General features: G+C 37.2%; 1 protein-coding gene across 1 annotated transcript in view; it reads right to left on the bottom strand.

The window, feature by feature from the left end:
• The window catches only part of LOC133519829 (uncharacterized), a 51,710-nt gene extending 36,185 nt beyond the window's left edge, over positions 1 to 15,525 (bottom strand). Inside the window, exon 1 of the mRNA XM_061853951.1 lies at positions 14,433 to 15,525. Coding sequence (XP_061709935.1) covers positions 14,433 to 15,228 — 796 coding nt within the window. The 5' untranslated portion in view covers positions 15,229 to 15,525. The remainder of the gene's footprint in view (positions 1 to 14,432) is intronic.
• Positions 15,526 to 16,745: the final 1,220 nt, after the last annotated feature.

The following is a 16,745-nucleotide window of genomic DNA, read 5'->3' as shown; positions in this document are numbered from 1 at the left end:
GGGTGTTATTCCAACCGTATGCCGAACTTGCTGAAGTCACAAGCAAGATAATGACTTATAGTCACACCATAGATCTCGAAGTTGATGTTAGAATGGTTCACTTCAGTCCTTGGACTCACCGAGGCTCCGCAAAATATAGTAATACAGGACAGGACGCAGGCACTCGGGTAGGATATCGCCTTAATGCGCATTAAGGCTGTAAGTTGCAGTACATTGATGTAATGGATGGTTTTTAGTGTTTTTACTCGCTATAATTTGCGTTTTTCTATAAACTGCATGTAATGCGACCGGTCGCACGCAGCTGGCCGGATTCTTTAGCGTCGGCTATCGTAACCGTAAGTGTAGAAAGAAATATAATATATGTCATTAAAAGCATGTTAACTTAAGCATTTCAACTTCGTATTTACTGTGTTAAGTTAATAAAGTGCAGGTGTCAAAGTAACGGGTCACAGTCATTTTTCGAGTGAATGATTCTTGCTACAGTCCTGCACTTTCCACACTAACGACTTCATTAACCGAATCCCGAATCACGCTTAAAAATTAAAAAAGTATTTTTTACCATTAGTGTTCAAGGTAATATGTTATGTTCAAATTTAATGCTTGGCGGCGACTTTAATGTTATATGAACCTTCAAATGTGAATTACCCAAGTTAATAAAAACTGCTTTACGGTCTTAAATAAAATTCGCCACTACAAGATATCTATAGCGTCAGTAACCAGCACATTTAATTTAGTCGAGCCACATATGCACGTTCTGTATGAACACAAGCATTTCACAAACGCGCGTCTTTTGTTTTTCTTGCACGTACATCTTTATCACGTAGAACAATGCCGATAACAATTACATTACATAACGAGAATTCTTTCTCGCTTATCTTTTGGAGTAATTAAGTTTAAACACAGTTAACTAAATGGTTCTGGTTTAACAAGAAATCTATTTCCGGGATTCCGGACGGCTAGAAATATTCATTGCGGGCGAACGAGCGTGGATTTTCACTGTAAATAAATGACAAGGTGTTGATACATTTCAAAATACGGAACAACGAAACTGTACCCCTAGTGTAACTAATTTCGACAGCGAAACGTGACGTACGCGTTTGCGTTAAGTGTCATTTTGTATGAGATTTTTGACTTTCCAAAACGTCCCGCTTGGCGCGCTGTTCAAAAACCTATACAAAATGAGACTTAACGCAAACGCGTACGTCACGTTTCAAAATCGAATTTATTTACACTAGGGGTACTGATGTTGTTGCCACGTCAAAACTGTGTATATATAATAAATGAATTCATAGATTAGGAGAATGTTTTCATTCAACCAGAGTGCTTAAATAGACCAAAAACATGAAATGTGGCTTTCTTATTATAACTAAGCCGTTTCAAAGTTGCAACCGAAAAGAGACAGCTTGGTAATCTATCACAAGAATTGACTCGGGTTGTTTTTACGATCCATCTGATCCAATTCAGAAGGACAACTAAGCGACTAAATCGCTTTATGCTTTATACTTTATGTTTCCTAGCAATATACCGAATTAATTACTTATATAAAGTAATAAGGAAAGTCATGAGGACGCCGACAGCCAATCAGGATTTATGAGTAACATCAACCTATGTTAAATCAAGTTAATGTTTAAAGTTGGAATAAAGTAGCTCCAGGTAATAACGGACATGCAAAAATAACATTGGCATAAGTGGATGGTTGTGACAATGGTTCGCAGAAGTCAGGAGCGATTGAACATCATGTTTACTAATAGGTTGTCGTCGACTCGGTGTCGGTGTCGCATGATTAAGTACTTATTAGCTGTTGAAACCAACCGGTTTCAGCAAGCAGTTAAGTATTAGGGATCGTGTGAGAAATGTGGATGGAAATTTATTTCGCATTGCAAAAAGTCCGCTTCTGTCGCTGATCAATCAGAAAACGAATTTTACGGAACCTTTGATTAAGTCTTCGGCGTTATTATCATGTTATTTACCACGCACTTGCGACTTCTGATTTGAAAACACGTCCTACCCTCAGCTTGCTATCCTACCTACCCCTGGTGCTCCAGTTAATATCCTGGTGCTCTAGTTAAAATTCTCTCCAACCATATATTAGTCCTTAAATTAAATCATCTAAAAGACAATTAATTAAGCATCCGAATATGGACCCAAGAACCTCAACAATAATAATTGAACCCAAACATGCACCTAATTTAATCAACAATGTTCCCAGCGACATTCTAGGAGCTGCAATAAGTTTTGTCTTTTATTGCAACATTTCATCACTTGATTTTGCTCCTTGTTGAATAATGGTCTAGGTCACTTTTTGCGTGCACTTACAAGACACAGTTTGGTCGCTGCTATATAGTCCATTCGATAACACTGACCCCGGTAAAGCAATTCAACTTTAATGACTGGACGCAGAAATCTGCCCGACGCGCCTGTCATTTATCAAGTCATGAATTATGTATGCAGAGCCGGGACACCGCGGACAGGAGAATTTCGTACTCTAAAATGTTTGACATTCAATTGTGGTCACAATTTCTAAAGGTAAAACTCGCTGTCAGACATTACGGTGATGGGTAACGAAAGATGAATAGGGAGTCGTATCAAGATCTTACCCAAGTTTTCAAAACAGCCAAAGAAATACTCTCCTCTCCTCTCTAGTTAAACTAAGTCTTCCTCGGTTTTAATTGTACAAAAGAACATTTCCGAAAATCTTATATTATTGTAAAATCAAAAACGTTCTTATTATAATTTTGATGTTTGACACAAATGTCTATCAATTTAGTTCAAGAGCGTTTATTCTAGACTAGCTTATCTTGAAGATATCGATGATAGATAATAGCGATGAGGCATACAGTGCGTTGGTGTGGTTTATAACTTGGAATTATTATCCTTGATTGGTTTGAGGCGGATACAGGTTTATATAAACACCAATCGTTCGTCTGTGTTATTTACTACTTGGTTAAGTTGGCTGACTCGTTCCATAACTTTGGCGAATACCGTATTTTGATGCCAAAAAGAAAAATTAACTTTTACATGTTTTAAAAATAATCCACAAGATTCAACGAGCCGAGTCGTTACTAATATTACGAGATAGTTGTTGAACTCGTATTTAAGAGGAAAGAAGACGGCCGCTTCTCCATACAAACGTAGTCTCCATTTTCCTCTCTGGATATTGACAAGGTAAATAAATAAATAAATAAAATGCCCCTACGATTACCTTTTTTTGATTGCTTGTTTATTGTAAAAATTAGGAGCGAAAAATAGATTTGTGCCAAAATATTTCGATAATGTTAATATCCACAGCGGAAAATGAGGACTACGTTTGTATGAAAGGTAATTTCACACAGGTCCTCAACTTTCGTCTTAACGACTCTTCGGTTAACAGTTGAAGACAGTTTTCGCAATAGCAACACAAATAGACTCCAATATTGTTTTGAAGAACATTGGTCTATTAATAAATCGCTTCCTAGCTTAACTCGCAATGGGTTAGATAATACTGAATTATGCAAATGCTTCTATCATACCGCAGTATTTATGACCAAGTACTTTTAATGTACATCAGAAAGTCTCGAACTCCTATGGCGCCTACAATACAATTTGAAAATAAAATTATCGTCACGGATCCTCAATAGCACAGCGTGATATCAAAGTTACGTAAGAATTAAGTTCTGTCCAAACATCGAAGAAACTATCACCTAACACAAAATCAATAACGTGGAAGTCACGATTGCATCTCGAGACAACACGTGCAGAACTGGTTCTAAAGTAACCTGGCAACGCAACGTAACGTCTGATTACAGTTTGGAAACTCTTGAATTCGGGTTCGTGTGCCGTAAGTTTAGTCAATTTAAATTGTTGATGAATCATCTAACTATTCGTAATCATATTAGCCATAAGGTCAGCTAAGCCTTATTATGCAAGTTGTTGTATATCGTCATAGTCAGGCTTAATAATAATATGACTGAAGAAATTAGCAAACTTTTTGCGTCCGTCTACATTATGAAGTTTTACTTGTGTTAATTGGTCGTAGTTCTGAGTAGAACACTCAGAAGACTTGTCGACTGCGACACTCTTCACACATTAGCACCTGATTTAGGTTAAAAACAACCCAAGGGGTCACGATAGACACATGTTATAAAATACTACTTGTACAGTCACGTCTGAAAATATAGATACGGACAAAGTGCCAAAAATATGTATACACTACCTTAATATATGGACAATAAAGTCGTGTATACATATTATTGGCACTTTGTTCGTATCAATATTTTCAGACGTGACTGTATTGAATACATTTCCATTTAGTATTTTCTATAAATACATGTGATACCTACGAGTACTGAAAATGTGTCATTGGTGCGTGGAAAACTAAATTCATCCATTTTCTCGGAAAAGTTTCCAAGACGACATTTTAAACTGTTTACCTCACGTCACAATAAACTTTTAATTCAAGAGCAATCTCTTGAATTGGAAACTTTTCCGAGAAAATGGATGAGTTTAGTTTTCCACGCTCAATGACCCATTTTCAGTACTCGTAGGTATCACGTGTATTTATATAAAATACTAAATGGAAATGTATTATCAATATATGCGAAAACAGAAATAAATTCGAAGAATTTATTTGTTCATGAACGTTTTGTTTGCATATATGATTAGACAGACTGGTGGGCGGTTCAAGTCAGCGTTTTTCACCTTGACCGTGGGCCACATGGAGGCATGTATTACATATAAGATGTCATTGTCATGTCAAAATTTGACTTCATGCTGCTTCCTGTATTAAATAAGTAAAATAATTACATATCTTTGGATGTCATTCCAAAACAACTACTTATAATAATTTGCCAAGCGGATCCCAGGCTCCCGTGAGCCGTGGCAGAAAGGGGGGACAACGCAAGAAAGATTATGACTCCAAGCTAACTAGGCTGTATTTTGTTATAAGATACATTGAGCTGTGACTTTCGACGCAGCAAACACCCAAAGCACCTAGCACAAGCAGTTCGAGCAAGTCGGTGAGCAATTGATCTCACTGGCAAGAGCAATAAAAAAACAAAGTAGACCGACAGGGTGAAGCGATCAGACTCGGAGCACCGCAACATTCCATAAAAGGATAATAGAGTAAAGTGGTTCAGAAACAAAAAGACCCAACGGATGTAATGGCAAAAAATTGAAATACTATGTGGGCGATACGGATTAATAAAAATTGGCCATGGTTTTATAAACTACGGGTTTGTTTCCTTTTTAGATATCTATTATAGAAATCGTGAACTATATACCTGACGACGCGTCCACCTAATGCAATGTCAAATACTTTGACTAGATACCTAACCACAAATGTGCAATCATAAATGTGACGTTATCTATGAAAAGGGACCTTATTGTCGATGGCGCTTCCGCCGTTATAAACGATGCTCCGATACAAATACAACGCTGCGCGACGGTACGGCGTAAGCGCCATCGACAATAAGGTCCCTTTTCATATATCTATGACGATATGATTATGACACAAATTAAATCTCTCAAAGTTAAAAGATCGAGGATAGAAATCAGAGGTGGATCAGTCAGGCCGAAGAACGAGTTAAGGTGGCCTTAACATTAACACTCCCAACCCTCAGAGAATTTAGACAGATTATAACAAAAAAGAAAAGAAACACCGCTAATATAAGGCCACAGATCATAATCCTGTTAATAATATTAATTACTGATTACTGTGTAATGTACAGTCAGCGTCAAATACTTCGTAGCAGTCAAAGTAGCCAAATACTAAATATATGGTGTACCGAACTATTTGGCCACTTTGACTGCTACGAAGTATTTGACGCTGACTGTACCTTAAAAATCTGTTGCGAAAATTTCTGAAAACAGGAAGAGCAGACTCTGACTTGACATACCAAGTTATTAAAATATCGGAAGATGGACGACTTGCAAACAATCTATTGTTCTATTGATAATGTGATCAGGAAGAACAGAAATAACTCTAGGCCGTATTCAGCAATATCAATCGTTCATAACTAATGTGAATCATATGTTAATAATAACAATGGATTTCAATATTGAATAGCTAAGCTAAGTTCTCATGGAGTGATACTATCAGTAGCAGTACTATGGTGTTTAAAGGTATAAAAACTAGTAGTATATAGTATCTTTCAACCAAATACATCGGCGTCATCGTCATAGAACTACTGTTTCTCACTTCAGCGACAGCGAAAGAGATAGTAAAGCAACATAACCAATGTCGTCAGTTTATCATTTAGGCTGCTAGTACCATCTACCATCAGAAGTCCACCATGAGGAGTATTGTGAGATTAAATTCACTCTAAACTTCCTGAACACGAAAGGAACACTACCATAGTCTAGCATACACAAGTGGCGGATGCTGTTTAATAGCCATGATGAGTGCTAGCACGTAGCATTTCGGCTTAGCACAGATATATCACAAGATCCTATGATAAGAGTAATAATAAAAATAAAAACGCATTTAACCCATTTGCAAGACAGAAGTGATCTCATAAGAGCTCCGCGAACAGTTTTGTGTGGAGCTCTAAAAATTATCGGAAATAAAACAGACTTAGCCGCAGACCCAAATCCAAGATAGTAGATAGTTAATTCTAACCTCATTTCCAATCCCAATAGGTATCGGTGTCAAATTATTAATCGGGTTATTGGTTTAGTTTGTTTTAAAATAAAAAGCCATAGTTGCTGATACTTTTGGATTACGTATCGGGTAGTAAATTGTCATAGGTACGTTTATAAATGTACTTGTACTAGGTACTGATGTAGTAATTAAATCATCGTACCTTATACATATACTTAATGAATACCTAGTTACAATTGATAAATAATGTATTGGCATAAGATAAATCACTAGCGACGGCAAACAGCATTTATCGCTGATATAAATATTAAAACTAACGGTCGATGGACAGATGCGTGAGCCCGCATAACTTGTATTATGCAATCGCATCGAGTTGCCAGAAAAAAGCGTGTAGATCAAAGAATATTAGACTTTTTAACAACCACGCAAGGTCTTTGACGAAAGAACGATTTACATGGTTAAAATGTTCCTACAAAAGCGTCTGTTAACTTCGATCAGGCAGATAGAGATAGACAATTGTGGGAAAACAAGAATATTCACGACTACGAGAATTTTAGCTATAGAAAACATATTTGAGGTATTTTCACAGGAAGGAAAACCGATTTGGACCGTGGAGGTCGCAACGGTAAAAGTTTAACAGTTTTTTTTTAACTTTATAACTCATTTCACATCAATTAGAGTAATTTGTTACGCTGAATTCACCTTACCGAAAAACGTTACAGAAGCTAAATTTCAAAAAAATCAAGAATACTGCCAAACTTTCACCGATTGAAAGAAATAATTAAGTACATGTGAAAGTAATTTGACTACCACTTGTGTCATACTCAAACCATACCGCTCTGGCTCAGACATGGCGAATTGCGAAATCATAACAGCATTTAGCGTTTCGGCTTAAGTTAATTTCGGACTGTAACTGATACCTGACAGGCATTATAAGATTGTATTTATCTTTGCATCAGTTAAATAGATCGAAGCATGCAAAAAGCGAAATCGGCAAAGCATTTTTAGCATGTAACGGTCAGAATGATATCTATGGCATCATGAAAAAAAACTGCAATTTTGTAGTCTTCTCTTTGTAATTTTAGTTAACTTACATACCTACTTAAATGATTTAAGTAGAAAAATTATAATGTAGGAAACCTTATAAATAACTAAAGGTTAGTAAATTAGAAGGCTTTTTATTACATGCATCGCAGCCATAACGTGCTTATTTATTTAAACTATATTGCATAATAAAAATAAGTACAAATGGCGGACTTAATGTTTTGTAGTTTTTATAAGATTTTTATAATATGTATAGGCTAGGGTTAAAGTATTTTATCTATGGGCCACTAGTTACCTGACTTACCTGCAGTAAAGATTTTTCATTTCATTTAAGTAGGTACATTCTAAGTTAAGTAAGTCCTAATGTCCCGAGTTGCTAGTTATTTGATATGAACATTTAGTCTAGTCGAATTTGTGACAGTTTCATGGTGGCGATTTCTTTTTTCCGGTCAACATAATTACCGCTAATTATATTAGCAGTAATTATGATGTAAGAGTAATCAACATAATTTCAAAGCTTAAATCTCATCTTTTCATAACGAACATTGATGACTTGGTGAATTGCTGTTGAATAGATTCTAGTAAAACGATGTTTGTAGAAAGCTAATTCAATGATGACTTAATCGAAGTTTGGGTGAGTTGGCTGATGAATAGGCATTTTTAGACTTTGGTATACATTATATAAGACAAGACAAAGCATTTATTGCAATCATATTAAGTACACAAAATTACATAATATGTACCCTGCAAGGGCGCAGCAGTCTTATAACTAAATAACATTAGAAAGGTACAAATGCGAGTTTTCTGTTAATGTTAATTGATAAAGCAAGTTAATAAATACCTCTGTATATATCTTTTATGTAAGTAATCTAATATATATTTGATGATATTTTATAAAAGTATATATATTTTTTATAAAAGCACTATAATATAGGTACCTAAACCTTTCTGGGATGGCTTCGTATGTAACGTAATTCATTATTTCGTTAATATTACGTACAACCATGGAAAGAATAGATAAGAAATTATGTAGATATGTAAACCTAAACAGCGTTCAACGCACGTTTCTAAATTCCCTCCCAACAGAATCGTGACGCCCCGCCCGTCTCAGTGTAATGCCACATTCTTTTACTTTTTTTAGTTACTTGTTCCAATCCAAATCTAATGTGTTGTTCATAATGGGCTTTCGGGGAGGCTCATAAAAAATGGAAGGTAAAGGTAGATCCCAAAGGCACCGGGCGCCTTAAAAGGTAATCGCTCGCAGGCTTTTTTTTTATTTCGTAGAAGAAGACACAAAGAGTTGAGCCAGCTGCCTGGACGAACTTACAGCTGGCAGGCAAGAAAAGTTTAGTCGTTTCAAAACTTTTTAATGTCACCTGACAATAAAGAATATCATTAGATGAAATGTGTTTCGTAAACAATGTTTCATGAAATTTTAGTATCATCGGCGGCGTCTACCTAGCAATATGGGCGTACTATAAATAATATAGGTATCTAAAAAAAACTTGATCCATATGCACTTATATTAAAATAATTGCGTAACATATAATTAAGTAGAAAACTATTAAAAAAAAAATATTTAGTAATTACCTTGATATTAGTATATAATTGAACACGGTTTTATTAAAGTTCAGATTTGAAATCAGTAGATGTCATCACTGGTTGTACAAGTACTGCTGCACTTCAATGATTTGATTAAATTTCTAGCAGCTAGGCTCTGATTGACTCAGTGAGTAACCATTATCACTTGATTTGAATCAATGATGCTGGGAATCAGAGCAACACAAATTGGACAAACCCTATTTTATCAATTACATACTCAGCCTAGAAATATCTAGAACACCAACATGGGGATAATGTATGTTATGTTAGGCATACGATGCAAAGCAAAAATGTTTATTAGTAAATTCTTTGAATCATTCATGTAGATAATTACAATGTAAACTTCATTTGGCATTTAATTAATAAACGATTTCCTAAAATCGTAATCGTGTACCTACACTATAGAAAACCATTATTTGAATACAGTGAGCCACCACGAAGTAAAGTCGAATATCGAAATATGTATATATAGATGGAACGAATGTTCTTGTATCGCGACTATTCGAGACTATCAAGCAACTAATTTGTTAATTTGTGACCCGGATAGATTGCAACACAAATTCCCATTTATCCTACGTTTCTCGACTGAAAATAGGACAACCTGCGTAGCTGATGCAACGACTATAAAGCTAATAAAAAACAGATTGTTTACGGTTTCTCTCTATACTATATTCTTCGGTAACTTCACAACTTCGTGCCAAATCAATTTAATAAAAATATAAATTTTATTAAGATTATAAAATCATAGCTCAGCAACAATGCGATAGTCTAATCATGCTAAACATAATTAGAAATTTCATTCACTACAAAACTACCAACTCATTGCCTATACTACCTATTTACACCATAATAATAATCGCAGTGATGTTGGAACTTAGACGCCACTTTCGTTTTTTTTACAAGTACCGAGGTTTAACGTCTACCTGTTTATGGCTTTTCAAATAGAATACCGTAAAATGTGCGTCAACACAAAGCGCTTTGAGTACTTTCATAACTCAAACAAATAACTGCGGAAACGACTGGCACAACAAAACATCATTCCATTTCCCTGCACATCAAGTTCGAAATACAAAAGTTGGTGGTTGAATTAAAAAAATAATATTTACGGTCGGCCAGTATGATTCCATATGAATGTTATGATTAATGTAGTTTTCTTATCACACAAGTTGTGAGACTGTATTTAAATTTCAAAGGCTGTAGGATCCAGCCTCCATATCAAACAGGTGCTTTGACTCGTAGACGAAACGTGAGGAAATGTTTAGATTTTTTTTTAGATTTAGTTTGTTCATTAACATTCAGCCGGCGTAGTTAGTTAAAGCATTATTGGCTCCTCTATCCGTATTTTAGAACGCTGTCACAGGATTGGTATAATTAGATAAGAATCTACGATGCTTGAATTGGATGTCTTTATCCTACCTAAAAAGTCTCAATTACGGAAACGAAAAAACTGAAATATAGTTTGGCCAGAGACTGTCTCATTTCAAACATAGATAGAGAGAATCATACTGTTTTTGTCTTACGCTAGTACTAGTACCCAAAAAACCGGCCAAATGCATGTCGGGAAATGCTCAGTGTAGGGTCCCACAGTTACCCGTCAGACTAGTCCTAGTAGTAGTCCGTCAAAATAGACTTTTTGCAAAAACAAATAAAAAACCGGCCAAGAGCATGTCGGGCCATGCTCAGAGTAAGGTTCCGTAGTTACTCTTCCGTCACAATAAGCTAAACTGGAGCTTAAAGTATGGTAGATTATTAACCAAGGGATGAACTGTGGGTGTAGGTACGTCTTTTTACTATGAAGGGGAAACTTTTTGCGATAACTCAAAAACAGCTAAACTGATCATATCCGCTATAGTTTTCATTCAATGTCTTTCTTAAGCTCTACTTCCAAGATTTTTTTCATATTTTTTGGACCTATGGTTGAAAAGTTAGAGGGGGGGGACACATTTTTTTTTCTTTCGGAGCAATTATCTCCGAATATATTCACTTTATCAAGAAAAGTTTGTTGAAGACCCCTGTTAGTTTTGAAAGACCTTTCCAACGAAATCCCACACTGTAGGGTTGAAGCAAAAAAAATATTCACCCCCATTTTACGTGTAGGGGAGGTACCCTAAAAAAAATTAAATTATTAGATTTTATTGTACGACTTTGTCGGCGTAACGATTTATAGGTATATTCGTGTTAAATTTCAGGTTTCTAGGACTTCTTTCTTTCATCATGGAATTCATAGAGCAAAGCCGCGGGCGGACAAAGTAAACAAACAAATGGAAATGGCGAAACTATGGAACCCTAAAAAAGGGATGAGTAGTGTTTTAGGGTTCCGTCCCCAAAGGTTTACCCTACGGGACCCTATTACTAAGACTCCGCTGTCTGTCCGTCTGTCTGTTTGTCCGTCTGTCACCAGGTTGTATCTCATGAACCGCTAGATGATGATGTTTTATGTTGCCGCTATAACAACAAATACTAAAAAGTACGGAACCCTCGGTGGGCGAGTCCGACTCGCACTTGTCCGGTTTTTTTCTTCTTAGGTATTTAATGACAAATTGGATTTGCTAGACTATAATAGAACATTATGTGCCGTGATGCGTATAGGTTAATTGAATATTTATTCATGCCAGACGGATATTATTATGCTTACGGAAAACTGATAACGAAGTAATTGAATATTCGTGGAAATTAAACCTTCCTTCCAGCTTCATGTTCAAAAATCACAATTTCTAGAAAACCGTAAGAGGAAAAATCAACAATAACGCCGTACCTATCCGGGATCAAAACTCATTGACATTAATTCCTAGTTTATGATATACGTCTTCAAAATAAAATCGTAGACATTTTTGCATTACGACTTTGTTCGCGAGTAACCTAACATGCATAGATTATATTTAGTGGAAACCATTAAAATGTGGTCACTGTGGTAAGCAACCTCGATAGATAATCGGAATGGAAGCGCCTCAACCTCAACCCCTTAACACGACTTACACGACCACAACACTCATGTTTTATCACCGTAGAAAGCATAGGACATTAGGTGGAATGGAATGGACGAACTCCTACTTTGAACAAGACAATAACAATGTCCTCATATTGCTATGGTTATGTTAAGGTAGGAAAGGCAGCGTCAGAATAGGAAAGTAAGGTTTAACAGAAGATGCCATATTGCCGAAAATAGAGTTGAATAGAGGAGGAAACGTAAAGCGAACCCAAGACCCCATTAGTACGTTAGGAATTGAGGGAGCACCAGAGATAAACATTAAGGGAGGGAAAGATAAAGGTAAAAGATTCTGTTTTATGTGTGTCTTCTTTATTTCTTGACCATGTGTATCCTAAAGATGGATTCAAATCACTAAGCATTGATGATTCTAGGAGGCGATATGTTTAAAAGACCTCTCTTTCCCCTCCTCCCTTTTTTCCTATGAAGATGGTTTTTAAAACACCCTCCACCATCTCCAGATCTCAACTATATTCGCAAGTAAACATTGAATTCCGGTAGTAGGTAGGTAAAGGTACCTACCTACTACCGGTATGACCACCTGGTCATAAGGATGACCAGGTGGTCATACTATCTTTCTTGGACTCATACGCCGGCTGCTGCTCAGGATTTATTTGATGATGTTCAATTACAAATACAACAATAGAGTTTCTAATTTAAAAAAAAAAAAACATTATTTTGAAATAAACAATTTTACTTTGTGTTTTGTGTTTTGACAATTTTATCAAATGCTATCGCGTTTCGCGATCATGACGCGCCTTCGCACCGACTTGCGAAAAGATATCGCTATGATGACCGTCTTGTTGAGTTAGTATTATAACCTTATCTGAGATAACAACAATAACTGCATTCAAGGAAACTATGTATGTTTGGGAGGAAAATTTTCGGCTGTTGCCTACTTCGATAACATTTTGCTGTGGAAATGGATAGATATCTTGCAATCAACCTCAAGGGTTTGCTTCCTCATACTGTCGACGTCGATTTTAGGATTTTTAGGTTCCTATTTCCAATATTTCCATTATATGGTTCATCCTCCCTTTTGTTTACACACTTTATATAGATTCGCCGTAATTTCTGGTTAAACACAATTATAAGATTATAACTTCTATTGTGTTTTTACTGTTTTTGTCTAACTGATATCTTGCAAACAACCTCAAGAGTTTGCTTCTTCATACATGTCGACTTCGGTTTCAAGACTTTTAGGTTCCTATTTCCATTATATGGTTCATCCTTCCTTTTGTTTACATAGTTATAGATTCGCCGTAATTTCCGGTTACATACAATTATGACTCCTATTGTGTTTTTGTATAACTGCGTACGATATGCTAATGTTACTACAACAGCTTCGCCTCAGTTTTGTTTTGAGTATTTCCATAGCTGAGCGGAAATTTTGATCAAAACACGGCGTGCTGAAATTATACACTGAACCAGCAAAGAGAAACTCGCTGCCGGCTTCATTATGAACACAGGGGTACTTGCTGATGCCGGCATACTCGTATACTCTGCAATCTCTGCATGCCGAAGTTAGTTTCAAAACTCCATCGAGTTGTAAATGCAATGTTCTTTTGTTGCCCAAGAGTAGCAATTTAAAAATTTATACTAGGTTTAATGTAGCAATTCCGCAATGTTATTCCTACATCTAAAATTGCATTACGTAATCAAACTTTTCTGTTGCACCCGTTCATTATAAAATGAAATGAGAAAGCGTAGCAAGAATTTTTAATAAGAAACCGACCGCAGTCTTTGTGAGCGACAAACGCATGGCTTAAAACAAGTTTCTTTTGTTGATAAGGCCACAGAATGTCCGTGCCGTTGACTTACTGTTATTATTAATACCGATATGTACCTATAAAACTTAATTGCAATTACATTTTACAAAGTTTATTATTTGGTATCTTGCTATTTTAAAATAATAACGAAATCTTTTATTAATATACGCCATTAGACAACACATTAATATCTTGTCGCTAAAAATGATCGATTGGAAAATGTTAATTCATATTATAATTGCATCTATTATCGTGCAGCAAATCAGGTCATTAGCGATACGATAACTGCTAACTATTAAGTGCCTTCGGATAGTTCAATTTGTCGTATACTCGTATATCCTGACCTACATTTTAGACAGCTTTGCTTGCACTGGACCTGTCTGATGCTAAGTTATATCTTCCTCGAAGTACCTACCTATAAATGTACGAGTAGGTTTAAAGTAAGCCGGCTTACCCTTGAATGTGTCGTAGGCCGTGGGCTGGTACTCCTCCCGGAAAGCGTCCTGTGCGTACGCCGCGATCAGCGAGCTCTTACCCACCGCCCCGTCCCCCACCAACACACACTTAATCTTCTCTTTCTTCGCACATTTCACCTTTCCTTTAACCTGAAACATCCGATTAAGTGTCCTACTCTTCTTTTTGTCCCGAGCCGTCCACTCGTTCACTTTATCACAACAGTTCGTTTCGGACACATCATCCTTTACTCGTCCATTCTCTTCGGTGACTTCCGAGTAGTCGTAGTCGTCATCGTCGCGACGATCTCGCGGGATCGGGAATTGGCTGGGATTGTGGACGCCGAATACGAAGGGCCCGTCGCGGTCCGGCAGACGGTTAGAAAACCCGTTCGCAGGCGTAGGCTTCGCGTACTGAACTGTGGGAGCGCGGTACTGGTTCGATAAATACTCAGCGGACGCGTGAGGATCGAACCTGAACACCAGCTCCGCCTCTCTCCTATCTAAGCTCAGCTCCGGTGGCGTTAACTTATCCTGGAAGTAACTGATTTTCTCCCGGGACCTTGTTTCCTGCAATCTCCGTTCAAGTTCGACATTCGAGGGCTTCCAGTAATCTGGTCGGTATTCGTAGGGATTGGGCAGGTTCCTAGGCGCAGGTAGCGGCCGCTGCGGGCCGGTATCGCGGGGCGGCGCGCGTGGCGGGACCACTAAGGGCTTCTGCGGCTCCGCCAGCAGCGGCCGGCGCGCGGACAGGTTCGCGTTCCTGTTGAACATGATCCCTTCTAGACTGGGCGACATTTGAGCCGTCACGAGTGTAGGCCAACACGACGGTTATCGGAGCGTGCGTTAGCGCACATAACTCGGCGTGGCTGGAGTCGTTCGCGTGAAAGTCTGCGATTTGGAGCGTAGCCGGGCGTGCGGTCGACGCGACGGGTGGTTCGCGACTAAGCGCCGCGAGACGGCGAGGCCGGTGGCTCCCCTCGCCCGGAGAAATGACCTGTTGCTGTTACCTTGCTCAGGTACAAACGGCCCTTCGCAAACGCAGCTGCCTGTGACGAACAAAGCGCGTCATATGGCAGCCTACCCTGCAGTCGTTCAATGAAACGCGCAATGAATGGCCCGAAACATGGCTTGTTTACTTATAAGTTTGGAATCGCGTAGGTGCCAATAATGAACACAATGCAATGCAGTATTGTTGACCGGTTACATGTGATAATTAATGGGTGTCCCAATTAACACAATACTTTAATTTAACCGACTGTCGAACTATTCCAGTATAGGTAGTATGCTGATAAAATTAATCTCAAGCTCTTTCCCAATATATTTGTTCAAGTTAAAACTAGGCAAAACTATATCTTTTGAAACGTGTGATAAAGTTGGTAACTACCTGGTTCATAACACTCGCGTTGGTTTGTACATTGAGAAAGAACCTATACTTAACTTTACAGAAAGGTAAAGTTATAGTTTTTAACAATAGGATAATACGTGAACCTACTTCCCTATTGTTTGATACGCGGCATTTTATATAATTTATTGAAGCTTGAATACCTGTTGAATACGTAGGTATAATATGTGTATTAGCTTACTTACCTACTTTAATCAATTCCTTATTTCTCCTGTTGAATAAAAGATTTCATTTAGTTGGTTATAGGTAATAAGAGTTTTTAATGAGGCCATACTATAACTAAATATTAATTTTATTACAAAAATGAATCTAAGTCTGTATTAAGTTATTAACTGAACAAGTTAATGTCAAATTCAAAACAAGAAATGAAATGTGGCGAGTGTATTTTTCTTACATTAGTATTCGCTAACATTTATTTGTTTGTGGATGCTTGCACGCGGATGATTTATTAGGGTTCCGTAGCCAAATGGCAAAAAACGGAACCCTTATAGATTCGTCATGTCCGTCTCTCTGTCCGATTCTGTCACAGCCACTTTTTTCCGAAACTATAAGAGCTGTACTGTTCAAACTTAGTAAGTGGATGTATTCTATGAACCGCATTAAGATTTTCAAACAAAAATAGAAAAAAAAACAATAAATTTTGGGGGTTCCCCATACTTAGAACTGAAACTCAAAAAATCTTTTTTCATCAAACCCATACGTGTGGGGTATCTATGGATAGGTCTTCAAAATTGATATTGAGGTTTCTAATATCATTTTTTTCTAAAATGAATAGTTTGCGCGAGAGACACTTCCAAAGTGGTAAAATGTGTCCCCCCCCCCCCCCCCCCCCCCCCGTAACTTCTAAAATAACAGAATGAAAAATCTAAAAAAAATTTATGATATACATTGCTATGTAAACTTCCACCGA

This window comes from Cydia pomonella, chromosome 7 (genome assembly GCF_033807575.1).
Source record: "Cydia pomonella isolate Wapato2018A chromosome 7, ilCydPomo1, whole genome shotgun sequence".
Taxonomy (NCBI): domain Eukaryota; kingdom Metazoa; phylum Arthropoda; class Insecta; order Lepidoptera; family Tortricidae; genus Cydia; species Cydia pomonella.
Note: the sequence above shows the minus strand (reverse complement) of the source record. Positions and strands in the feature narration are given on the sequence as shown.